General features: G+C 49.5%; 1 protein-coding gene across 1 annotated transcript; it reads right to left on the bottom strand.

Moving 5' to 3' along the window:
* Positions 1–1,411: 1,411 nt before the first annotated feature.
* SLC9A6 (solute carrier family 9 member A6) lies at positions 1,412–24,655 on the bottom strand. The gene is made up of 16 exons (XM_058813969.1): positions 24,379–24,655; positions 18,263–18,462; positions 17,842–17,919; positions 17,122–17,198; positions 16,086–16,198; positions 14,478–14,583; positions 11,550–11,691; positions 11,216–11,321; positions 10,901–10,989; positions 10,569–10,682; positions 8,881–8,992; positions 7,823–7,976; positions 7,324–7,354; positions 6,112–6,191; positions 5,344–5,449; positions 1,412–4,677 (listed from the first exon to the last, which is right to left on the bottom strand). The coding sequence occupies exons 1-16, from the start codon at positions 24,638–24,640 to the stop codon at positions 4,402–4,404; spliced, it is 2,046 nt and encodes a 681-aa protein (XP_058669952.1). The 5' UTR covers positions 24,641–24,655; the 3' UTR covers positions 1,412–4,401.
* Between the last annotated feature and the right edge of the window lie 998 nt (positions 24,656–25,653).

Below are 25,653 nucleotides of genomic sequence, written 5' to 3'. Positions count from 1 at the left end.
ATGAAGATGGACAGATGGCACTGACTGAAAGCTGCCCCTCATCAGCTCAAACTGAACAGAACTGATAAACAGGGACTGATCAGCAATGACAGCTCTGTGCACCTGCCTGCAGGGAATGTCCCCATCCCAGACCATGCAGGAACTGCCTTGTCCCTGCTTGCTGTGCCCCTGAGCAGCACCTATCCCAAACATGTGAGCATGGCTGAGATGAGATGGCAGCTCCTGGCACAGGGAGCCCATCCAGGGGTGCCCAGCCGCAGCTGCCCGGCTTGGAGGGGCTGGACACAGCCCAGGGGATCCCAGCTACATTTTGGGTGCTGGGGGGGCCACTCACCAATGGTGAGGGGCCTGAATCACACCTTGTTTCAAGGAAACGTTTGAAGGGGTCTGCTGCACTTCTTGGGAGGGTTTGGGAAGGTGAAGGGCTGCCAAAAGGCATTTGTTCAACTGCTAAATTATGTCCTTGTTTGCTTCAGTTACATGCCCGAGCCCAGCCCCAGCTGGGCTGGACAGCACGTATCCAGTGGGATTATGGTGTTTATTCCAGCAGTCAGGATGCTGAGGTGGGAGTGCACAACAGAATTAGCACCAGTTCATAGCAAGAAAATAATATAACACCTTTGTATCCTGTAACACCTTTGTCTCCTGTCCCATTGCTGTGACATCCAGCAGCACAGGCCATGCTAGGCATTCCTCTCTCACTCAGCTTTTGGGAGCAGCAGGCTCAGTTTTGGTACAGCCCAGCAGGACAGCTCAGGATCCAGCACCCCACACAAAGTCCCTCTGGAAAGCAGCACAAAGTGTGGTAAATAATTATCAGTGTCTCTGCCTGGTAAATAGGTGTACAGGCAGAGCTGTGACAATGTGGTTTTACACCATCCAAGGGATTAAAGTTGTCCTTTGCAAACCAAAGCCTTCAGAAAGAGATTCCTGAAATTTCTGAGGTGTCCTCCATGCTGAAGGGTTGTAAAGCATTTGAACAACTTGCCAAATGGTGCAGGTGGGAGTCAGAGGGCAGAACCACCAGCCAGGAGCCCAAGTGCAAATTCAACAGTCCCAGGGATATAAAAGCCCGGGAAAGCTCAGGGATCCTGATTTTGCCATCATCCCATGATGATGCCTCTGTGCCATTCCCTGCCCCAGGGATGGGAGTGAGCAGCACAATCCCAGCTGGATGTGCTGCTCCTGGAAGAGCTTTTGGCACCAGCATGGCTCTGCTCCCCAGCCCTGCTCCTGCAGGAGGGTCCCAGGAGCTGGGCTGGAGGCTCAGGGTGCACCCTGCAGTCCTCGGGGTGCAGCACCCCTGGCTGCTGCCAAGGCCATGAACAAACTGCTCTCAGAAGGTCAAGTGGCACACGGTCACTTTGCTACAGATTTATTTCCGTGTGAATTAATGAAACAGTACACACAATTCCAAAAAAAAAATAATCATCTTTTATAGGCCCATAATCCTTCTTTCACAGTACAACGCAATAGTAAAGGATTTAGTCAGTGTAAACAGAAGGTCCAATAGTGATCATCAGCTATCACAGATCAGCTGCACAAACACCACAGCTACGGGGTTAATGCCATTACCACACAAACTGACAGTACCAGTACAAATCATAACTTTACCTACAATGCTTTTTCATGTGCAAAAACCATGGAAATTCAATTTACAGAAGAAGGGCACCTTCTCTAAATCCTCGTGGGGGCTGTGAAGTGCCTCCTCAGGGCTGTCTTATCTATTTGGCAAAGGTCTCAGGCCCTGATTTTCCAAGGTACCCTCAGCTCCATCTGCAGCACAAAGCATCAGGGCTCTGCCTCTGCACACCAGGCATTCCTGTGTGCTCTGCTGCAGCCCAGCACAGGAAATAATCAGCTGAGGATGAATCCCATTCATTTATGAAATCACTCAATTTAAGCCTAAATTCATTCATTGACTAAGGCTATTCAAAACAGCCCTGATTATATTATCTATGGATCATAATGTAATCCATAAAATCACCATTGGTTAACTTTTTTCTTTTCATGTAACTGAACTATTATTGGTGTTAAAAATTTGAGGCTTCTGGGTAATGTGATCTCAAGTTCACAGTGAGTGGATAAATTACTGAAGTCAAAGGGTCAGAGGAAGAGAGGAATTGCTGCCACAGCCATGAGAAAACTTCAGCTTGTGGCCACCTCGCAGCAAATTTGCACCTCAGCTGGGAATGCCTGGGAGGGAGCCCCGGGGCAGCAGAACTGTCCTGCACCTCCAACTCTGTAAATTGAATTCATAGTCAGGCTATACAGGAAAAAACAAGAGGTAGTTATTTATCATACCTCTTCAAAAAGGCAGAACAAACAAAAAACAGGATGTAGAAGTGATGCAGTAAACCTAAAATCAACAGGTTTCTACTTTTTTTTCTCTCCTTTTTTTTGTTTTTTTAAACACATGAAGTTAAGTTACAGACATCATATAAAATGCACACTCATTTTATGGAATTCCTGCATAGTAGGAAACAAAGGCCAGTGCTAATCCAACAGCTTTGTTAACAGCGGGATGCCATTTACAGGTGCAAGGAAGATGCCCCAAATATATCCAAATATAAACAGAGCATTACCTCCCTTCTAGGGAAGTCCTATGGCAACACTTACACATTTTGTTCAGAAAGAAAAAGAAAGCCTTTTCTTGGGGATAAACTGCCAAAATAATTATAGTTTCACATCCATAAATTTAAGGCAATGTTACTTAGACCTGAGAAAATGAAAAAAAAAAAAAACAAATAGTGTAGATTTATTTTCTCAACTATAATATACACTTGAAACTTCAGGATTTTCTGTCTCCTCCAACTCTCAGGTGGTGCTGGGGAAAACGGCTGTGGGGACAGTGCTCTGAGGTCTCAGGGTCAGATCCTGAGAGATGCAGACTTTGTTCCAAAGACAGCTAATGGAGCAGGGAGTGCTCGACTAACCTGGCTCTCTTTCATGTCGTTTCATTTTAAATACCTCTGTTTAAGCCCTCTGGAGAGGGTTAACTCCAGAATGGACCTGTAGTGCACCAGTAACCCTGAAAGGTTTGTATAGAAAAACTGTAGATAAAATAGACAATAAAATTACATACAGTAAATTTCCATGATTCCCCCTTTCCAGGATAAAAAAGATGCCAGGGTTAGCAGTTTGACTGCACCTTTAGCCACTCCCATAACTACAGAAAAAATCCTTTAACACTAGTGTGAAATCGCAAATTGTTCTGTGCTCTTCCTTGAAAAATAAAAAACCGTAAATTAAAACCAAAAATCAACTCACAAACATTTGTCATTAAATGATAAGAGACGCGAGAAAAGTCGGGTGGGGACTGCAGACACACAGCATGCTAAGGAGTTACCAAAAAAAGTGCAATGGTTTCTGACTCTGCGGGAGGACGGACGGACAGACGGACGGACGGCTCCCCTTCAGTACCAGCTGGATGCCTCTGGAGAGCTCCGCAGGTACCGTGTGGATCTGCAGCCTTAAAGCTGGAGTCTGAGGTGGGCTGTGCTGCTCCACAGCCCCATGTGCAGCTCTGCACACCTTGGCTACATCTGTGACCGCAGGACGGGGACTCGCCCGCGCAGCCACACGGCCGCTCCCAAAGGTGAAATTTAGTTGCCAAAAGAGGATTTTGATGGCTGGTTCGAGAAAGCTGCTTGAGCCACAGCTGAAAGATGGACTGAGACCTAAAATCTGTGCACGCCTGGTGTAGTTTCTGTGGGATCGCCTCCTTCTCCTGAACACAACTACAGACACCAACCATCCCTCTCTCCTGCTCCCATCCCTGCAGCCACACACCAGCAGCCCTTGCTGCCAGCTTTGGCCGGGGTCTGCCATGAGCCCATTAGAGCAGGGCTTGGGCAGAGGGTCACTAAGAAGCAGAAAGTCTCCAGGTTCCCACAGTGAAACAAGTTTATCACCATCCACTGCCTGGCGAGAGGGTCTGTGAGCAGATTTTTTGCTGATACTTCAAATTTGACTATCCAAAGATCAGAGACCAAAAGAAACTCAACAATCCTCATCAGACTAGAAAGCAATTTCCACTGCTCACCAGCAACTCCCTACCCTCCCCTCCCAGGTTCAAAGGATGAACAGGGAGTCACAGCTCCTTTACTCACCCGCTGGGAACTAAACCCTTCATCAAACCGCACGTTAACGAAGCTCACTGTGTGCAAAAGACTCTGACGCTAAAACAGTTCCACCCTACATAGTGCAGTCAACACAGTTTTTAACTTAAATTTGCAGCTTGTCCTTTACAAGTGCTTGGCAGAGAATATTTATATTCTTTTGACACCATATAAATAATATTTATACAGCTTAGACATTTTGAGACATGCATTAGACTTTAGGTAGTACATACTTCTTGATCATATATGCAGATATTACTGTCAATGAAACCGAGCGACCTTAGGCCGGACCGTGCCTGGCGCTGTCCAGGACGTTTGAGGGCGGCTCCGAATCGTCCATGGGCAGCACCAGGCGTGTCCCCCGGATCACCAGCTCGTGGTCCCCAAAGGCCAGCTCCCTGTCCAGGGCGTCCTCAGAGCTGTTGCCCACGAAGCGCCGGGAGGCGCCGCTGGACGGCACCGAGTCGGCGTTGACCGCGGAGTCGCCATAGGTCAGGCTGATGTCGCCGTCGTTGAGGATGAGGTCGGAGTCGTCGTCCTTCAGCTGCTCCTGGTTCTGGGGGAAAAAAAGGAGGGTCACGGATGTGTTTTATGAAAAATCCTTTTGTTAGGATCTTTGCTCCTGAGGAGCTGAGAGGCTGTAGAATTTTGCAGGCAGCCCCAACATTGGAAGAGATGAGAATCTGACTCCATATTTCAGAAGGCTTATTTGTTATTTTATGATATATATTATATTAAAAGAAAATTATATATTAAAACTATACTAAAAGAAGAAAAGATTTTGTCAGAAGGCTAGCAAGGAAAGAAAAGGAATGGAATGATAATATAATATAAATAATATATGGAATGATAATAAAATATTTGCTTTTACAACTAAACTTTAGGTTTGCTGATAAATTAATATATATATTATATTAAAACTATACTAAAAGAATAGAAGAAAGGATTTCATCAGAAGGCTTGAAAGGAATAGAAAGGAATGGAATGATAATAAAATCTTGTGACTGACCAGAGTGTCCGAGACAGCCGGACTGTGATTGGCCATTAATTAAAAACAACCACACGAGACCAATCACAGATGCACCTGGTGCATTCCACACCAGCAGATAATTGTTGTTTACATTCTGTTCCTGAGGCCTCTCGACTTCTCAGGAGGAAATATCCTAGCAAAGGGATTTTTCAGAAAATATTGTGGCTACAAGAGGACTACTCAAGGACTCACCTCATACGCCTGTGGGCTCGTCAGGCACCGGGCAACAGGGCCACAGCACCCTGGGAGAGTGGTGGTCAGAGGGGGACCACTGTGTGTCAGGAGAGGCTTTAGGTAGCTACAGAGATGGTTAAGGAAAAAAGAGGAACGGGGCTGTGTTGGTGAGTAAAGGGCTGGGAGGGCAGCACTGAAGGACTTGGCATTGTGAGGAAATCACAGAAAGAAAAGAAACACAAATGTGTGGAAGCACAGAAGTTGTACTGGTGTGCCAAGAGAATGCAACCAAAGACAGCAGGACACAGTCCTGGTAAGATGCTCAACAGCACTGCTTGTCCCACCATCCTGTGCCCCTCAGCCTCACATCACTCCTCCACTAACGCACAGCACAGCATCTGGAAGGGAGGACAGGCATGGATCTACCAAGGGGAACTGCAAGTATGAAAACCCCATCCCTTCCTGCCCACCTGCCCCTGGGATTAAGGACCCCAGGATGCCAATCTTGGAGAGCCCAGCTTTGAACAGAACTGCTGCTGCCTTCTCACTGACAGAGGGTGGAAATTGTTATTTCTTGCAGCCCCAGACACGAGTAGGTGCAAACCCAAACACAGCAATGTCAGGGGAAAGCAAACACTGGCTCCCTGCTAAGCTGGGAGGAACTCCTGGTCCCAGGGAGAGGTGTCTGGAGTGGGATCTGAGTCAGCACAGGGAGGAGCTCATGGTCCCAGGGAGAGGTGTCTGGAGTGGGATCTGACAGCACATTCCAATGCTGCCCAAGGATACTTGTGGTCAAAGTTGTACCACATGCGGAACAGCCAAGCGCTCTCAGCCTTCGTGCTCCTCCTCTCGCTCTCTGGGACACCCTGTGGGAGAGAAAAACAGTAAACAGGGGCAGAAAAACATGCCACGAGCTGGATCAGGGCCAGGAGAACCCATGGGACACTGGATTATCCCCAGGGGACACAAAGAGACACAGACTTCCCCATTGCCTCTTCAGAAGAAGCCTTTGGCTGGGTGTGTAAGGATGCTCACACCACAACAGGCTGCATTTAGCAGCATTCAACTGCCTCAGGGAGGTGGTAACAAAGCACAGAGTGACCATTTTGCTGCTAGAGCCTTCCAGTGTCTGGCCCCAAGGTTTAAAGTGCCTCAGAGCCAGCAGCTGCACCCAGACATCACATTTAATAGTGACTGACAGATCCAACCTCCATCAGATCTCGCCTGACGCTGCTGCATGCAAATAATTGTATGTTATGGGAACTCCAGGCTTCCTTTTAGTCAGAGAAAAAAAATATAAAACTGTTTGGAGGGGACTGTGAATTACAATTACATATTTCACAGAAATCTGGCTTACAGATTTATGGCCCTGGGCTGCCTGTCACATTTGATGCTTTCTCTCCAGGAGGTGAACAGCCCAATAAATGGCTCTGAATAAAATGAATCTGCAAGGTGCAGAATCCACACTGAAACCAAGGAGAGCCACAGCCACAGCACAGCCAGCTGCAGACACATGAATGAGACAGCTGGAACCACCAGGGAGAAAAACTCCCAGGGCTGTGGGGCGCCAGCATTGATCTCAGTGTGGTCAGTGGTTCTGGGGCTGCCACAGAACTACCCACAGGAAAAGGGGTAGTAAGCAGGGGCTGAGGGTACCCATGGGTAAAAGGTGGGCAGATGCTACAACAAATGAGTCAGTAAATGGTTCCTGGACACTGGGATGAGGCAGAGCCTCCATGTCATGCTCACTTTGAAATTTATTTCAAACCCAGCAAGGGAGAGACCGAATCTATTGGAGCAGCAACGAGAACAGCATTGCTTCTGTGCCCTTCTTTCCAGCTGAGTCAAAACAAGGCTCATGAGAACCAGAGAGCACAGAAAAGCTGTGACTGCAAACTCTTTCACAGGGGGAGCTAAAACCTCCTGCAGCTGGAAGGAAGCAGAGCACAGACAAGGCATTCACAGGGTCAGGATGTGACCCCAGCAGAGCACACTCACCACGTTCTCCTGATCCGCGTCCACACCGACCCTGCGAGGAGAGAACAGGCACAGAGTCACACACCAACAAGCACAGTCACACAGCACACCAGGGAGAACAAGCACAGAGTCACACACCAACAAGCACAGTCACACACCAGGCCAGGGAGAACAAGCGGAGTCACACACCAGGCCAGGGAGAACAGGCACAGAGTCACACACCAGGCCAGGGAGAACAAGCACAGTCACACATCAGGGAGAACAAGCACAGAGTCACACACCAGGCCAGGGAGAACAGGCACAGAGACACACCCGGGAGAACAGGCACAGAGTCACACACCAGGCCAGGGAGAACAGGCACAGAGTCACACACCATGCCAGGGAGAACACGCACACAGTCCCACAGCACACCAGGGCAGGGATCAGAGGAAGGACAACGCAGGATGTGCCTCTGCTCTCTGCAAGCCCAGCAGCCTGAGCAGGGAGCAGGTTGTGCAGAGCCAGGGCAGCCCACACTGACCGGATGTTGAGGCAGGACAGCATGGCCGTGGTGCCCCCGCCGAACACCCAGACGGTGAAGAAGACGATGAGCAGGGTGGTGCTGAACATCATCTGCCGCGCGTAGGTGGCCGTGTCGCGGATGGCCAGCGCAAAGGCCATGGCCCCACGGAGCCCTGAGGGAGGGGAAGCACACAGCTGGGTCAGCACAGCTCCCCATGGCCCCCAGGGCCAGCTCCCCACCTGGGGTTTGCATCCTGCTGTCCCCTCATGCTGGGACATCACCACAGTGATGGTTTCGTCACCCCTCTTTCCGAGCCCAGAAAGGCAAACCCTCCTCCTGCTCCGTGCCAGGTGCTTGAAGCAGGACAGGAGGAGCTCTGTCACCCTGATTTTTTAAGTTTTTCTAAAAAAGAATCATCCTCATATCCACATACAGAAACAACCAATGGCCCTCAACCTTCATAAAAACCACCAAATCCTGAAAATCATCAACGATGCCCTAATCGACCTCCCAGCACCATCAAATATCTCAACATGATGAAACTTCTGATGTTTACATTTTTGTAACAAACTTTCTTACACACTTTATGTAAATAACTGAATGTTTTGCATTCTTTTATGGAGCAGGAGAGATTTGATGGACTGTTCGTTTGTCCAGTGTCATTGGAGAGGTGGCTCTGTCACCCTCCAATCCACTGTCACTTTTAGAAATCTATAAATGTTGGAGTCAGAAATTAAAACTCTCTTTTTACCTTGAGAGAGCTGCATGCTCACATTGTGTTATTTCGTGTCCCATAGTAACAGAACTCATTCCTACATCTCAGACCACTGAGTCCCTTCCTGCCCAGGCTCCCCTCCCCAGACATTGCCCATAAGAGATTTAGAGTTGAATAAGGAATATTTCCAGCTTCTCACCATAAGGAACCACCATGAATACACCACAAACCCCTTCATTATCTAACAGCAGGCTGGGAAAGCAAAATACTCTTGGGAATTAGCTCATCCATCAGCCCCAATACCTGATTTCCCTCATGCTCCCACCCTGACATGGTCAAGAGGAAGGATGCGGTAACGTACCAGCAAACATCATCATGTGCTGCAAATTCGTTCCAATCTTATTTCTTCTCCCCAAATTCAGTAAAAATGACAATGGGTAAATATTGGCAGCTCTTCCTAGGAAGATAGCAAGCTGTATTTGCACATGTTAAGGAAATTGCTCTTCCTGTGTCTCCCATCACATCCCACCTGCACACAGAGCCAGTCTCTATGCCCAAAGGGAGCTGGGAGCTGCACAAACACTGGTGCTGTGGCTGCAAAGAAAACAATCCAGCCTGAGTGTTACAGCATTGTGGGAAGAGCAGGCTACTGCCTCACTGAAACACAGCACACACTGCAATCCAGAATATCACACAGAGACAAGCACAAATAAACACAGGTAATGATGAAAGGACATGTTAGACAAGTGAGAGGAGAGAAAAAACACCATTCCCCACAGTGTGCTCTCTGCTGCCAGGTCCATTTTGCACCCCAAGAATTATTTGTCTTCTGTGAGGCTCAAGTTATCACAGCTATGACAACCCCTCTGACATTCCCCAGAATGCCACACTTCACAGCTGGGTCTGAAGCTTTAAGCCAAGTCTCATTCCCAAAGATTATTCAGCAAAATGAAAGCAGCAGCAGTTGAGAAGGAAAAAAAAAAATCTAATACTCTTTCTGTTTTCATAGCCTGTGAGATACAAGAATCACCAGCCCCTTCATAATGCTTTTTATCTTTGAAGCTGTATCTTTTAATACCAGCACCCAGATGGCAAAAATAATCTTGGAGCCAGTATTCAGCACAGCCTTGAATAATATGGAAAATGCTTCTAGCTTTTATGTTCTTTCCTGAACACCACAATTTGCATAAGAGACGTATTTCATGATCTCTCTCATGAATGAGCTATTTCATCAGCGAGTTAGCCAGTTCCTACTGAAGAGGCACAGCACAAAATTTCAATCTAACAGCCCAAATGGCATTTCTCTGCTCTCCACCCCTTCTGCCCCACTGCAACCCCATAAAAGCTGAGCAGGGAAACTCAGCTGAGCCTGCTGAAAACCCATGGACCAGCACTGGCAAAAATGTTTTGTTTACCAGTATAAACTTGCATCAGTGCTGACAAAGAGTGAAAATAATTCTGCACATCTAACTGGCTTCCCTGTGGTGTGAAAAAAAAAATTCCTTCAAAATTCTTGTTTTTCTGAGACATACCAGGGCCCTTGTTCCCATTAGCATCAGCCTGCAGAACAGGAAATCCTTTCTCATGACATCATTCAGAGGCATCCACTGTGGCTGTAACTGTGCTGTTTGACCAAAAAAAGGCTTTTTTTCAGGGTTAACCAAGTGCACTAGCAGAGAAAAGAGGAAATAAATGGCTAAACCAGGCAGCCCCCCCTTGGCAAAGCCCCTCCTGGTGGCACATGACAAAGCCTGGCACTGGCATCACAGTCACACTGAATGATGAGTCCCTGCAGCAGCTGATTCCGATGCCCACAAGAGGAGAGAAGACAGGGAAAAAAAAAAAACAACAGAAAAGCTGGAAAAAGAATTTCCATCCTCTTAAAATAACCAGCAAAGGCACCACTACATGGCAGAAATCCCCTTTTAAAAATAAAGCTAGACTGACTGAAAAAAAAACCAAACCCACTCATTTGAAAGAAAAACAGAAATTGGGAATGAGGCACCTCTCCCTTTCTTTCTGTCTTATAAATTGGGCTCCAAAGGATACAAAGGCTCCCACCACAAAGGTAGGGTTGAAGACATGGTTCTGGAAGGTGAACAGTGCAAGTCCCATGTAGGAGAAGATGAAGTTTTCTGCCAAGAAATTCAGAAGCTCAAACAACTGGAAGAGAAAAACAAATTAAAAGTGAGTTAGACATAATATAGATTTAACAAGAAAAGCATGTTAGCCCATCCATCATGCAATAAATGCTTCTGCAGAAGCAACCCTAGTGAAATGCAGATGTAAGAAGACAGATGCACCTAATTCTGGCTAGAGGGAAGGAAAAAAAACCTGAATTTGAAATTCAGAGAGGCTGAAGGGGTCTGAGGAGTTCTCACCTGCTTAGTTCTGTGTTGTGACTCTGTAGATAAGTTGTTATAGGTATAATGGGCCTGTGTGATCCCACAGAAGAGCACAGCCACCACACCTGGGGAGCAGAGCATCACATTAGAGTCCTGGTCAGGAAAAGGGAGCTGAGCTGCACCCCAGGCCTGGAGGGAACTGAATGCAGGAACCCCAGAACCCAGAATCACTGAACTCCTGCAGGCAGAGGGAGAGCCCTGGCTGCAATCAATACTGAGGGAAGCAGAACTCAGTGGCCCCATCATGCCTGCAGATGTCCATGGCAGGGGCAGGGCTGTGCTGGAGCTTGCCTGTAAAGCCACACGCCTCAGCCAGCAGGAACGTGCTCCAGGACATGAGGAAGAACAAGCCAGTCTCCAGCAAGGGGAACTCCCGAAGTTTGGTGAACTTGGTGACGTTGCAGATGGTTAAGGACAATTTGGAGAGACATTATGCAGGCTATGAGCATATCAAATTCCAATTGTGCATCACAGCTACACAGTCTGCCCCTAAAAAGGTTATGGCACTGTCCTTCATTAATTTAGGGAAAACAAATTAAACATCTGGGTGAAGTGCAGTGCAGCAAAAAATAAATAAGCTGTTATGCAAACACTTGGGAAAAAAACCAAACAGTGAAAAGGATATTAAAGCTGTCACAACTCCAGTAGCTGCTCCCATTGCAAAAGATCCACTGAATATCCCCAGGAAGATCCCGATGGACTTGAACATGGCCGTGACATCAAATGTGTGGCTGTTGTCACCCGCTGGCTGATAGGCAACTATTGAGCTGCAGGAGGAGGGAAAGCACAAGAACAAATCTGCTCAGTCTGGAGGGAGAGGCACCTCACAGTGCTACACCAAGCCTTGCAAAGTGCTACAGCTGCTGCAAACACCGAGCCTGAGCAGCCAGGGAGGCACAACACCCTGCAATCCCTGGGATCACAGCGTGCAGGGGCTGCACTCCCTCCCTGTCCTGGGGAGTTTGGGATCAGCCACCCCCCAGGCTGGATGTGCAGTTATTCTGGACATTGGAGAGCAGGGGACCAAAGCCCATGCCCTGTGTGACATGTGGTGTTTATGGTGGTATCTGGGGGTTTGGCACCAGCTCTCTCTAATGCCAGGTGCTGTGGGACCCCGAAGCATTCAAGTGGGAAACCTCCATTTCTCCAGCAAGGCAGCTGCTGTGAACATCCCTGGAGAGCTGTAACTGCTCCTGTTCTGCCACATTTAACATGCTCTGCATTTAGTCTGCACTGCTCTGAGCTCCAAAGTGCAATACCACAGGGCAGCCAAGGCAGACAGTGCCATGCACAGCAGCAGCACCATTCCCTGCATCCACCAGACCTCAAGAGACCTTTGTGGTGAGATGACAAACAGGCCTGCAGTGCTCTCAGTCTGCTCCTTCCTAACTCCTGATGAGCTGAGCCTTGCATTAGTCACTGTTCTACCTGGAAAGGCTGAGATACAGGGGGACCCTAATCCAGCTCCTAAATCCCATTTATCATCTCCTTACATCACTTTCCTTGCTGTAAACTTCTTGGAAACATTAACTTCCTAGTTAGCAATCCCTGGGCTCACTCTGGTAAAACTCCTGGATGTGAACTTTAAACGTTTGCTGTTAAAACTGCTGAGAACAGACACTCACTGCCCTGCACACACATCTTACAGCTTTCTCCCCTAACTCTACACCAACATTTTTCTGCAACAGAAATTACAAACCTCCCCTTTCCAACACAGGTAATTTGTTAAACTTTCCTGCTTTTAATAGAGCTCATTTTTCTGCATTGCCTTTTACACTGCAAGCTGCAGATTTCTCTGTGCTTTAATTTTCATCAATTCCATCTTATACTCCTCATTCACCAACATGTTTTTATTCTGGGTTTTCAGGTTTGTTTTTTTTTTTTTTTTAATCCAGACTGGTTTCACTTCCACTCCATAACCAACTCCTTGAATGTTGGTTTTGTGGTTTTGCATTTTAACCTCTTACAGTTCTCCTTCTGGTTTTGTTTTTGCATTGCCAATAAGACACTATTTCCACCTGCCCTTTATTTCCCCTTTTGCTGCCCATGGGGCTTCCTGTGGTGTTTAATCCCTGCAAATCCTCCCTTTGGAAGAAGCAGGTTGGGATCCTGCAGCTGCATTTACCCTTCTGCTCCCAAACTGCAGCTCTGGCACCTCACTGCCCACCAGCTTTCAGTTCTGGGTTCAATTCCTCTTCATCCTGCAACAAGCTCCTGCTGCCAAGCCACACCAGGGCAAGACAGGAACAGAAAGGCACAGATCCTGCTCCTTAAGCACAGAACAAACATTTGCCCAGGGCTCAAAGCAGGAGAGGAGCCTTGGGGCACCCAGACTGGGCACAAGCCTCTGAAGAGCCCGGCTCCCCATCATCCCCTGCCTGCAGTGCTGGGGCAAAATAAAATAACTGCTGAGTGAACCCAGAGCTGCTGCCTTGGTGCAAATTATCCTGTTTTGGGGAGGGGGTGGCCTGAGCTCAGCTCATGGAGAGAGGAAAGCAGGAAATCAGAGCAACAGCTCCAGAGCTGGCACTGTAGCAGAGCAAGAGGCAAATCCCTGCCGAGATCCACCAGGAATTCCATTCCTCTGAAGCTGAATCCACCCACTCCCACCCAGAACCTGCCATAGGGAAGATAATGAGTTCTTTTTGCCAGCACAGGCTGAAAGAACCCATCCCCTCCTCTCTCATGACCACTTCTGAAACCCAGTCTGGCTGTGCAGCGTTTGCTCTCACACCAGCAGTGACACATCCCGCAGAAAAGCCAGAGTGAGCAACACAAAGAGTTCCAGAAACCCCAACAGAAACACTCGATTCAGTAAATACAACACACAGCTCAGTGTGTTACTGCTGCCTCCAGTGAAACCCACACAAGCAGCACACTGGAGTGACAAGTATTCCAGAAATATTTTCTCCATTAGTCTCAGCTATATGTTAAGCTGTCACCATTGCAGGTATTATATATTACTGAACAAATTGCAGTGATGACAACACAGTGAAAATGCAGATAAAATATGTCCTGCATGCAAAGGACATAAAATATTAAAGAATATAAAACATTCCTTAAAAAGGCAGCAAGTTTCCCATGTGTTCAGGCAAGGGCATTAACTCCAGCTGTAAGAACATTAACTCCTCAAAGTGGGGAGAGAAAGGAAACAGCTGCTTCACCAACTATTTCCACCCAAACAAAAGAGGGGTTTGCAGGTGGGAAGCAATGCAGGCAGGAGCAAAGCCATCAGCAAAGGGTTTCAGTGGGATCTTGTGGCTGAAAAGGAGACTTGGTGCTTTTCCTGTTTCAGAGGGATATAAAAACTTCCCACAAAAGCAAAACAAATCCATCCATCACGCAGGGGGAAGTTGTAAGGGCAATGTGGAATCCCAAGCAGTCGTAAGCAATGAGGACATGCATCAGGATGTCACCACAGCTTTTTGGGACACTTAGATGCTCTTGCAAACACCCATTGTTCCTATTTTACAGGGGCAAGGCCAAGAGGCTCCCCCCAGCTGCTGACATGTAACACAGGTAACAATTGTACATAAAAGCAGGGGACACTTACGAAGACAGCACGATGGCAACGGCATCGTTGAGGACACTTTCACCAAAGAGAAGGGCATAGAGCTCCACATCCACCTGCAGCTCGTGGAATATGGCAAGGACAGTCACTGACAAATAGAAAAATAGAAAAATAGAGAGACATTCAAAAAGGTGCTGTTATCTTGATGTAATCAAAGACTAAATGTCCCTTTTAGAAAGCTGCCTTCCTGCACATCTGTGCCACTGCTGCGATGCTGCCAGCTGCCCCTCGTGCTCTCTTGGATAGTCTTCCTTCTGCTCTTTCAGATTTGGATTTGATTCATCATTTCCCTCCTCCTTTCACTAAAACACATCTTGGCCTATTGAATCTTTTGCAAGCAGACACAAACAAACTCTGCTCTGAGCTTCCCAGGGTCTGAGCTCATGGGCTGGGCCACAGTACCAGGCTGGCATGAGCCACCCAGCTGCAGGGATGCTCTCAGCTCAGAGCACCAGGGAGAGCCCTCCTGCACCTGCAGAAGGCCAGAAGGATCAGGCTTGTCCAGGATGATGACTGCTTGTCCTTTCCATTCCTGATACTCTCAGAGAAATCCTTGGATTCAACACATTCTAAGTGCCAGCACAGATACACAACGTTTCAGATCTGACTGGAAACAGCCAGGCATCAGCTCAAACCCCATGTGGGGGTTTCTGTGATTTAGGACCACATGGCAGAGATCAGAGCTCCCTCAAGCTCTTCTGTGATCCAGCAACTCCAAGAAGATAATGGAAAGCAGCAGGTTTTGCATGTCAGCCTCACAGAAACATCACAACATCCAAAGCAAGCAGGATGGTGCATCGGGCACAGTTCAGGCTGAGGGCAGTTTAACCCATTTATGTACAGGGAAATGCTCCATTTCTACCTGTGAAATCTTCTTGCTCCTATTTTAAGCCCAAAGAAGGGACATGACACCGACAGCTCATCTGCAGCATTTCTCAGCATTAGAAGATTTGCAGCTCTGCTCAGCAAAGGGCAGGAGCAAAGAGCCATTTTTCTGGCCCTGTGTTTTTGCATTAAATGAGAGCATGCAAGTGAACAGCTACCACATAACAGCTACCACGAACTAACTTCAATTATTTGGACAAGGCATGTTTTTCACAGTTTTGATTTATAAAGTGCATGAGTAAACCAAGGTGTCACTACTCCTCAGTACTGCTCATTAAGGTGTCTCATTAATCTAATTTCAATTAGATTAGCCCCTGTCAAAATCCAACCAAACTGGAAGCAAAAGAAAATAGCTAAACTAACTAAAACTATCAACTGAACCTTCCTCACATTACACATCTTGTTCTGCAACAGCTGCTGGCACAGGGTGGCAGAGACACAATGACAAACCCCAGCAAAGTCAACAGAGAGGTTGCCTAGGACTTTACTACAAATAAGGATTCAGGAAAGCAGAGGTTTGGAAACTGTATTGTACATAACTGAAGAAAATTAAAAAGCACAGGGACAAATCTGACCTCTAAGAATGTCACAAATAAATTAAGTTCCAAAATTCAGAATGAGGGAACTCACAGGTGTTTCAGACTTTCTTCCCTGCTGCCCCACAAGTCAAACCAGCCCAAAATGTAGGGAAAGCCTGTAACCCACCTGGGTCAGTGGCTGACACGATGGCCCCAAACAGGAGGCAGTCAGTGAAGTAGAAATCTCCCCCGAGCTGCCCGGTGACTTTCATCAGCGCCACGCAGCCGTACACCACGGAGCTGGGGAGCACAAGAGGCAGTTACACATCTCTGCAGGGCACTAAAACAACATTCACCTGGCCTTGCTTTCCCTGCATTCACCAGATTAAAGCCATCCAAATGCCAGAACACCAAAGAACTGCATGGGATGCACAAAGCCTGGTGAAACCCCAGGGCAGTGACCTTGGGGGTGAATGCTGGACCACACACACCAAAGCACCCTCTGAACAGGAGCACAAATGTGGTGCCAGGAGGGAACTGGGACCAGAACTCCTCCAGGAGCACAACATGCCTAAAGAAAAGCAGCAGCCATGCTTATGGGGTCACAAGATAACTTTGCAGTGCTGCACATAAACACAGTTCAGTGAAGTCACTTTGGACTGACTCTGAAATGCCCAAAACTTTCAGTGAGGAGCAGATAATGCAGATGCTGAGTTTGCTTGAATCCACTGGACTCCAGTGGAGAACACCCTGTGTCAGCCTGTGTGCTACCGTCCAGAGTGGGAACCATCCAGCAGCCTCTGCACTGAGGGATAAACAATTTGAAACACATCTGTGCTCACTAGACACCCACCTCTATAATCCTGCCCTCTACTCTTGTGCTTGAAGTTTAGGAGGCCTTATGCTTCCAATAATTTGAAGTTGCTGATTTATCAAATTTATCAATTTTCTCTGAAGTGTGAAACTTTCCTTGCCATGAACAAATGTTCTCATGGGATGTTCAGATGCTGAGAGAGCACTTCACAATTAGACAGCAACCACCCTGCCCACGCAGCAGAAGTTTGCACAGTAAATAGTATTATTTGCTGCTGCTGAGCAGCAGTAGCAGAGCCTGTGTGACCTTTCAGGGCTGGGATTAGCAGCTTCAGCTCCAGGCTTAGAGCACTTCTCCCAAGCACAGCTGAAACCCCTGTGGAAGAACCAGACCAGCTCCATCTACTCACCCAATCACCAGGCAGGAAATGGCAGTGCCAAGGAAAGCATATGCCAGGATGGATCCCAAGTTTCTGAAGAAGTGCCTCTAGCAGGAGAAAAAAAATCAAAAACTGAATTATATTTTGCTAACAATTTGTTTCAAGCCTGCACAAGCACCCACAGTGTCCACAGCAACTTGGACCCAGCTCAGACACCATGAGCTGGACAGGCACAGGGTGCCCAGCACAGCCCAGTGCCAGACCAGGAGTTAATGCAGCATTAATAAACATGAATGTGCCATGTTCTCATAGCTGGGTGTTTAATAAGGTGCCATTCCAAGCCCTGGGAACTGATTTCCTAACCCAGCAGCATTCCTCCTTCCTTCTCCCGCAAGCTAAACTGCATCATTCCCCTCTCCTTCCAAGTCAGCATTTCAGAGAGCTGCTGCTTTCTAAAACCTTCCCACAGTCCCATGTGCTTGGAAAGCTGGGATGGCTGAAATGGCCTGGCTGACCCCAAAAACCCCTGCTGGGAAGAGCTGAAGTCACTGACCCTTCCCAGGGCAGAGGGGCAGACAAGAATGACAGGGGCACTCTCAGCTCTGCTTCCCACAATCCCACATTTGCTGGGTGAAACCATAGCCACCCCCACAGCCTCAGCCTGCTGAGCAAGCATTAAAGCATTCACAAGTATTAAAAATTCTCTGGAGGCAGAGGAACTAAAAACATCAGCACTGTAAAGGCACGTACCCTTTTCAAGCTGTAGCCTGCATAAAATATAATGGGGGGAAGCAAAATGTTGAAGAATACTTCAGGATCAAAAGTCACCTGTTAAGAAAGAAAAAAAAAAAAAAAAAAACAACCAACAGTAGAATGATTTGTTAAAATTTTGCAAGACAAAATACAAGAAAGTAATATATGGAGGAAGCCCTGTACTCCCACCATGTGAAACCTGTTGGGTCTGGGATCTTCTGAAGACAAATCCCAGAGCTTAAATGAAGATAAGCTAAAACTAGAGTTTCATTACATTGTGCTCAACACATAAATTACTGCTCATCACAATCACAAGTTAAAAAACCAAAATAAAACCATTTAATGTAGCACATGGAGGACCCATCCCCATGGAGGGCGTGAGAAGCATCGCTCACCTCCCCAGTCACTCCTCCCTTACCTTCCTCAGCATCTCGTTATCCTGGACATTGTTGAGCTCCTGGGCACTGATCTCCCCCTTCAGGGTGTACTCATAGAACTTGCCACTGACGTTGACCAGCAGCGTGGCAGGGCTGCTCTGCACCTGGCAGCTCAGGGTGACGTTGTTGACGTCGCTGGGGACGTGGATGCCGTAGCGCAGGACCACGCCGACTAGGACACCTGGGAGGGACACAGCTCTGTGAGACAAACCACAGCACACCCCAGAGTGATGATCCCTCTCTGAGCATGGATGCAGCACCAGGATCCTGGCCCCTGCTCAGCTGCTGAGCACAACCACAGCCCAATAACTGAACTGAATCATTCTTGTCCCTGTGAGCCAGGCAAACACTCCGTGCTCATGGAGAGTTCCTAACACAGACATGGACAAGTCCTGAAGGATTTGAACCACTCAGAAATCAGTCAGACCCTCACTCCAGGGCAGCCAACATCGAGGGCACAATGGGTTTTTTAAGGTAAGCAGCTCACACTGCTGGGCCAGGCGCTGCTCACACGTGCCCAAACTGTGCCTCCTGCACACCTTGAAACCTGACATTGATCCATTAAACTCTTCATTTTGGCAGGGATTAAAGATGACACCCAGCAACCACCCTGATCACTCTGAGGCTGCAGCACCATGCAGCCTCATCCCAGCCCTCCCTGTTTTTATAAAACCACATTTTGAAATATAAACATATAAACTTGTTTCCCAATCCAGGCTGACCACCTAGATCTACTCCTTGCCCCTGCAAACTTCAGCTTTGCACCACAAACAGCAGCCCCAGGGCAGCCCCATGAGGCAAGTCTGCCTCCAGGTCAGCTAAGGAGGGGAATTTTGGGGTTAATTTGCAAGTCAGCAATTTATAAAGCACTTTTCTTTTGTTGTCTGAGGTCTCGAATCCAGATTCAAGTGCGTTGAGTGCTCTGCTGGCAGAGTGTTTCGACATCTGCAGGCTGGGGAAGAGGGGTGTCCCACAAGACACCTTTCCATGTAGCCTTCAGCACAAAAGGGTTTGGAAACTCCTTGACTGAGGCGGCCCCAAGCTGCCACAGAAATCCTGGATCCCAACCCCATCCCTGAACCACACATTTATGAAAAGCTTTCAGCCACGTGGGAACTGAACCCAGACCGCAGCGCTCTGAAGGCTTCTCCATTTGCCTCCCAGGACACTCCTGCTCCTGATTGCTGCCTTAATTAAAGCCTTGCTCTGCTCTCCTACAGGCAGGGCACAACCCTGGCAGGAACACCCAACTCTTCCTGTGCCACCACTCTCAGGGCAGAGCCTGGCAGAACACTGTGGGGCCACAGCTCGTTCAGCAGCTCCTGCAGCCAGCTCCTGATCAGCCACACACTTTTGGACTCCTCCTCCCTTGGCCACAGCTTTTCCAGGATAAGATTTGCCATTTTTCCTGATGGTGAAAAGAAAAGCTCCCACCTCCCATCTCAGGGGTGCCACACACAGCAGGGCCACCAGAGCACACACCCAGGCCATGAGCACAGGCAGAGGAGTGGCTGCACACAGTCACCACTGCTGACCTAGAACAGCTCAGCTCAGGGACTGGGCAGACCCAAACCCTGGTCTAATACAGCACTTTGCAGCACAGGTGAGCTGAAAGGCTACAGATGCTTTTAAGCCATGTACTATCAACCAAGTGCTCACCACTCTGGACTTTATCCTCCCCTTATCACCCCAAGGGCCACAGAACAGCTCCCTCTGGGCACTGCCAGCTCCAGCAAGGAGAGGTCAGGGCCCATCACACTGTGCAGAGCAGCTGAGGGCTCTTTTACACCACCATCACTTACAGGGGACACCAAAAGCAATTCTTTAGATTACTTTTCTGTCAGTCCCTGCTCCTGTGATCTTCCAGTGCTCCAGAAATAAAAGTATAGAATGAAAGCAAGTGTGTCAGCACATCATGATGCCACAGCATGTATTCACAGGAGCATGTGGCAGTGGCTGCAAGGCACCACAGCAGTGGGACAAAACACCCCATTTTCCTTTCACCCAGCAGCTGACAATCCTAGAGATACCAGGGGAAACAACCAAAACCCTTCACTGGGTCAAAAGGAGTTTCAAAGGGTTATTTACATCTGCTTATGGCTATTAAGGTGCACCATACTTTGCAGCCCTTGAGAACTGCCTGGAGATACTTTTAAAAAGTTTTTTTTCTTAAAAGAAAAACTATTTCAGAGGTTCATGCAGAAATCAGAAACCGGCAGCTGCCTGCCCTTGCTCAGATGGAAGGAAACCCACCCAGTAACCATTTAACACCCAGGCTAAACACTGTGAGAGGAGAGACCTCACAGAGGAAGGAGGGACAGACAGGAGTCCCTGCTGTGAATTCAGAAGGGATCCTGAGTCACTGCCCCTCCACCCTTAATCCCTGTCCCAAAGCAGTGCTACATCTGATAGCACCCCTGCTCCTCTGCCATCTCCTTATCCAGGCACCTGCTCCTGGCCCCGTGTGCCAGCCAAGCTCCAGACAGGGCCAAATTCCCCCTCTGGCTAGGAATGGGATAAGGGAAAAGTGACAGATAAACCTACAACATCTGCCAAAGACCCCTGTTTGGGAGTGCCCAGATCATACTTTTTGTTTTGCTCAGGAACAGGCTGCCTGGGAGGCTGCCACTGGGGACAGAACCCATCTGCAAATATGCAAATGCACAAATTGCTCCTGGGCACTGAGTGTGACCCTGCCACAGAGACACTGGCAGAGTTACCTGCAGGGAAAGCATCCTGCTGCTCTGCTGCTCACCAATTATCCCACCCACATCAAATGGCCCCACCAGCAGCCCCTCCTGCCCCATGGTGGCTCTGACCAACCCTCCCTACCCAACGATGCTCACGGGAGGCACCTGGCACAAACCTGACCTGGTTTTCCAGGCACCAGCCCAGTCCTGAGCTCAGGACACCTGGAGCAAGCCCAGGGGACCCTGTGGGTGCTCCTGGTTCTGAGAGGCTCTCAGGAAATGGTTCAGACTCTCCTGGCACTCTCAGGGCTGCCCCAGCAGCAACCTGTGAGCCAGCATCGACAGGCTCCTGCTGCCAGGAGCTTCACAAAACTGAGCCCTGGGAGGGAGCTGAGCTGAGCACAGGGAACACAGCACTGAGGAAGCTGCCAGCTGAAAGCTGCAAGGAGTTGAGAAGCTGAAGGCAAAGCCGGCAAATTAATTGAGTTCTTTTATGCAAAGTGCAAGAGATTATTTTCATTGCATTTCTCCCGACTTCATTAAAAAGAACAAAAGCCCATGGGGTTTTTTTTTTTTAAGGTGCTGTTGAATATTTCCGAGGTAATGTTTTAAATGAAGACTAATATATTACCAACCCCAGCACTTAACAACAATGGAAGCAGACAGGATCCCCAGGGGAGCATTAATCTGGACACCAAAAGGGAAGAAAAATGTAACAGCTGAAGACATCCTGACAGCAAGCAGTTTAGACACACACAATTCACAGGTCAAGTGGGAACAAGCACAAGGAAACTAAACTTTTAGAGAAGCTCCTGCACATCCACCATCAGACTCTGAGAAGAACTGAAACAAAATTGTTCAATTAATCATCCTAAATGCTGGGCACCTCAGATGTGGGAACCTTATTTTAAACACTGAAATGAAGCTTAAGGGCTACTAAGCACCTATTGTCTATAACTGAAATTATTCCAGTTGGTGTCCAGCTCCTGAACATCAGCTCTGAGCTGACAGTGTGATGTGCATGACAGAAATCCACCCGGAGCAAGAGCTTACAACTTCCAGTAAAAACAAAGACAGCAAAGAAACTGATGTGTTTTGCCAAAAGAGATATATGCACAAGTTTTGACTTATTGAGTTTTTTTAAACAGAAAAAGACAAGCTTTTGCAAATTGCTCCTCTTGTTCAGATTTCAGGGTCTGTTTTGCACATTTTCAGTGAACTTCCTTGGGGCTAAAAGCATCACAGGGAGCCAGGGACAGGGATACCTCCCTTATTCCCTGCAGATTTCAAGTTGTCACAGTAAAACAACAGCATGTCACCACTCCTTGGGAATTACACCCCTTTTCCTATGACACCTGCCACTACCTGAGAAGCAATGCCAAAAGCCTTGACGCTGAGGAAAACTTGGGATTTTCCGCATGATCAGACAGGTGACATTACTGATTTCACCAGCAGTTCCCTAAGCACAGTCTGCAAAAGAGCAGACAGAAAAGGTGCATTTTATGGATCAGCAGGAGACTGAACCCAGGTTGTGCTCTGAGAATAAAGTGAGCACTCAGGTACGTCAGGGAGGATAATCAAGAGGGAGAAATGCCCAGGAGAAAAAGAACAAGATAAAGGGCAAGTGCGAAAGCATGAAAGGAATAGAAAGTGAAAGCTCTGGGGCAGCAGGAGGGAGAAGACCTTCCATGCTGGAATCATGTCCTCCCACAGCACAGCTCCTGTCCCAGGAGGTGACCATCCCCACCCTGGGCAGGAGGCCAGAAACACCTGAACCCCCCTGAGCAGTGGCTGGAAGGAATGTGAAAATGCAGAGCAGTATTCTCTGCCCCTGGAAAAGCCGAGCAGTATTTTGTGTCCCTGGAAAAGCAGGGCAGGATTTTGTACCCCTGGAAAAGCAGAGCAGCATTCCATGCCTGTGCAATGATACAAGGGCCTCCACCCCTTCATTTGGAAGGACACTTCCAATTAACTGAAACTTGGGATCACAAAAGCCAGTGGCCCAAACAGGTCAAGTCACAGCCTCTGGATCAAAGCTTTCTGCTGTGTGGGAGATTCAGCCATGTCTGGCTCTGTGGGGTCACACATCACCCCCAGGCAGCAAGGGCCACACAGAGGACAGACACTAACTACAGCACGCAGCAGGAGATGCCTTCTCAACCCTAAATTCAACAAATCATCCCTAGATACAGACCCACGGCCACATTAATCATTCCCCAGCACACCTCCCAGTCCTGCTTTGGTTGATTCAAAGTCATGCCAGATAATCCAGGGAGAGCCATGCATGGTCCTGTCATACCCTGGTTCAGGCCACTTCACAAGGCCATGTCACATTAGGAAATCACATTAAAACCCAAATGTCTACAGCCCCACTGCACTGACCCCCAGCCTTGCTCTGCTTCCAGTGGGATACACATGGGGTCCTCTCCAAGAGGTCCTGTCATAGCAGGAGGAGGAACTCTAAAGGTTGTGCACACAGGTCCCCAGGCAGCAGGACAGAAGGCTGCTGGCTCTGCAAGCCCCTGAGCGTGGCAAACATGGGAGAATCCCCCAAATGGCCTCTCCACTCTTCTTGGGCAGCTTCTGGAAATCTGGATGCTCTAAACACATGTTGGAAACACAGCACGTGGTTTCACAGAATGGTTTGGGTCACAAGGGGACCTTGATGATCATCCAGCTCCAAACCCCTGTTGGCAGGGACACCTTCCACTGGACCAGGTTTCTCAGAGCCTCAACCATCCCGGGATGCAAGGCTCCTGACCAGTGAAACAACAGCTGCTGTGTGCTGCCCCAAGTCCCCACTCTCAACCCTGGGGCAGGTGAGTGTGACCTGCCAGTGCTTGGTGACGTGGGAGCCCATGACCCTGCCAGCTTCACCCTCTGAGGCTGTCTGGAAAAACCCAACCAGCTCCTCACTGCCAGAGATTTGGGAGTAACTCAGCCTTCGAGAGCCCTCCATATCTCGGGTTTGGAAAACAACCAACCCTCCCTCCAGCACCACCCAGATAAGGCTCAGCAGCACGGGGCTGTGCCGGTGACACCGCTGCACACACAGAGGATGTGTCGTGTTCCCACACAGCCCCAAACCAGCCCTGGGGGAGCCACCAGGGGAGAACGGGAGGGATCCCACCGACCGGGAGAACGATGCTGTGCTGGTCCCACTCGGGGCTTGCCGGCCCCGCAGCCAGCCCCACAGCCAGCCCAGCCCCGCAGCCAGCCCCGCAGCCAGCCCAGCCCCATAGCCAGCCCAGTCCCATAGCCAGCCCCATAGCCAGTCCCATAGCCAGCCCAGTCCCATAGCCAGCCCCATAGCCAGCTCCGGGATGCGCTCCCGGCGCTCGGGGCAGCTCCGCCCGGTGTCCCGGGAAGGGAGCGCGGGCTGCACGCGTGAGGAGGGCACCGCTCACCGTAGATCATGGCCAGCCCGGTCTCGTGGAGGAAGCGAGCGCGGCGGTGCTTGAAGAGCCAGATGGTGAGGATGGTGAGGGTGAGCAGCAGGATGAAAACCAGCAGGTTGGCGCTGTCCTGGCGGTGACTCTCCTCCGCCGCCTTCTCGGACACGATCTCCTCCTCCAGCGCCCCGGGACGCGCCGCCGCCACCTCGGCGCCCGCCGCCCCCCGCGCCCACAGCCCCGCGGCCGCCGCCAGCACCGGCCCCGGCCCCGCCATCGCCCCGGCACCGGCCCGGCCCCGCCGCCACCAGGAAGCGGCTCTGGGCGCAGGCGCCGGGGGCGGGAGCAGCGCCGGGAGCCCGGATAGGGACGGGCCGGCAGCGACGGAGCGGGAGAGGGGCGGCGGGAACAGCGGGGAGGGGGCGAGGGCGGCGCTGGGAGCTCCTGAGGCGGAGTTCGGGAGGGGAAGGCGGGCCGGGGGCTACCGTGAGCACTGGGACGAGCCCCAGGGAACGGGATGCGAGAAGGGGGAAGGCGATCAGAGCTCAAAGGGGTTTGCAAGAGGAAAGAGAAATCCCCAAATAGATCTGTGGCAGGGTGTTGTTTGTGCGCGGGAGGGATGTCCTGCAGGACACGCCCCGGCTCATGGGGACATGGGTGTCCCTTCCATGCCTTCACACCGTGCCCAGGCGTGTTTGGTGCCAAGAGCCGCCGTCGGCCACGAAGGGGGGTCAGGGTAAACTTCCCAGCATTTTTACCAAGAAATAGTGGGAGGATGCATGGAGCCGGTGGGTCAAGGGTTGCAATGAATGCCAGTGATCAACTTAAAGGTGACTTGTAGGAAATTTCCTCAAAGAATTGCCTTTGTGCCTTGGGGGCATGGAAGACCCAGGATGCTTGGCCGTATGGGACCATGGTGTTTCCTCGCTTTGCCCCAAGCCTGGCTCGGCCAGGGCCGTCCCTCCAGCACGTGTTGTGTGCATCCCTTCACCCCGTTCTTGCTTGCACCGGTTTCTCAAGCTTTGAGGTTAAACACGTGGAAAGTGGGAATTATCTTGGGTACCACTGACCCTACGCTCTGTTTTCGGCTGGAAGGGGTCTGATGGAGAGAAGGGGCCTGTTCGGGGGGTCGATGGACCCCTTGTCCTCAGGACCTCGGGATCCACCCACGCCCTGGCATTTTATCAATGGCCCCGCGTGGGAAAGCGGCGGCCTGGCCCCGCCCCCTAGCGCTGAAGCCCCGCCCCCTATGCTCGGGCGCGGTCTGGCCCCGCCCCCCGGGTGACGCCA

This window comes from Ammospiza caudacuta, chromosome 14 (genome assembly GCF_027887145.1).
Source record: "Ammospiza caudacuta isolate bAmmCau1 chromosome 14, bAmmCau1.pri, whole genome shotgun sequence".
NCBI lineage: Eukaryota > Metazoa > Chordata > Aves > Passeriformes > Passerellidae > Ammospiza > Ammospiza caudacuta.
This window is presented reverse-complemented; position numbering and strand designations above follow the sequence as displayed.

Excerpts from the sequence above, each read along its gene's own strand:
- SLC9A6 (XM_058813969.1), bottom strand. The coding sequence starts at position 24,640 with ATGGCGGGGCCGGGGCCGGTGCTGGCGGCGGCCGCGGGGCTGTGGGCG. Across the intron at positions 18,463-24,378 it reads CGGGCTGGCCATGATCTACG|GTGTCCTAGTCGGCGTGGTC; the intron begins GTGAGCGGTGCC and ends TGTCCCTCCCAG. Across the intron at positions 17,199-17,841 it reads CAGGCTACAGCTTGAAAAGG|AGGCACTTCTTCAGAAACTT; the intron begins GTACGTGCCTTT and ends TTCTCCTGCTAG.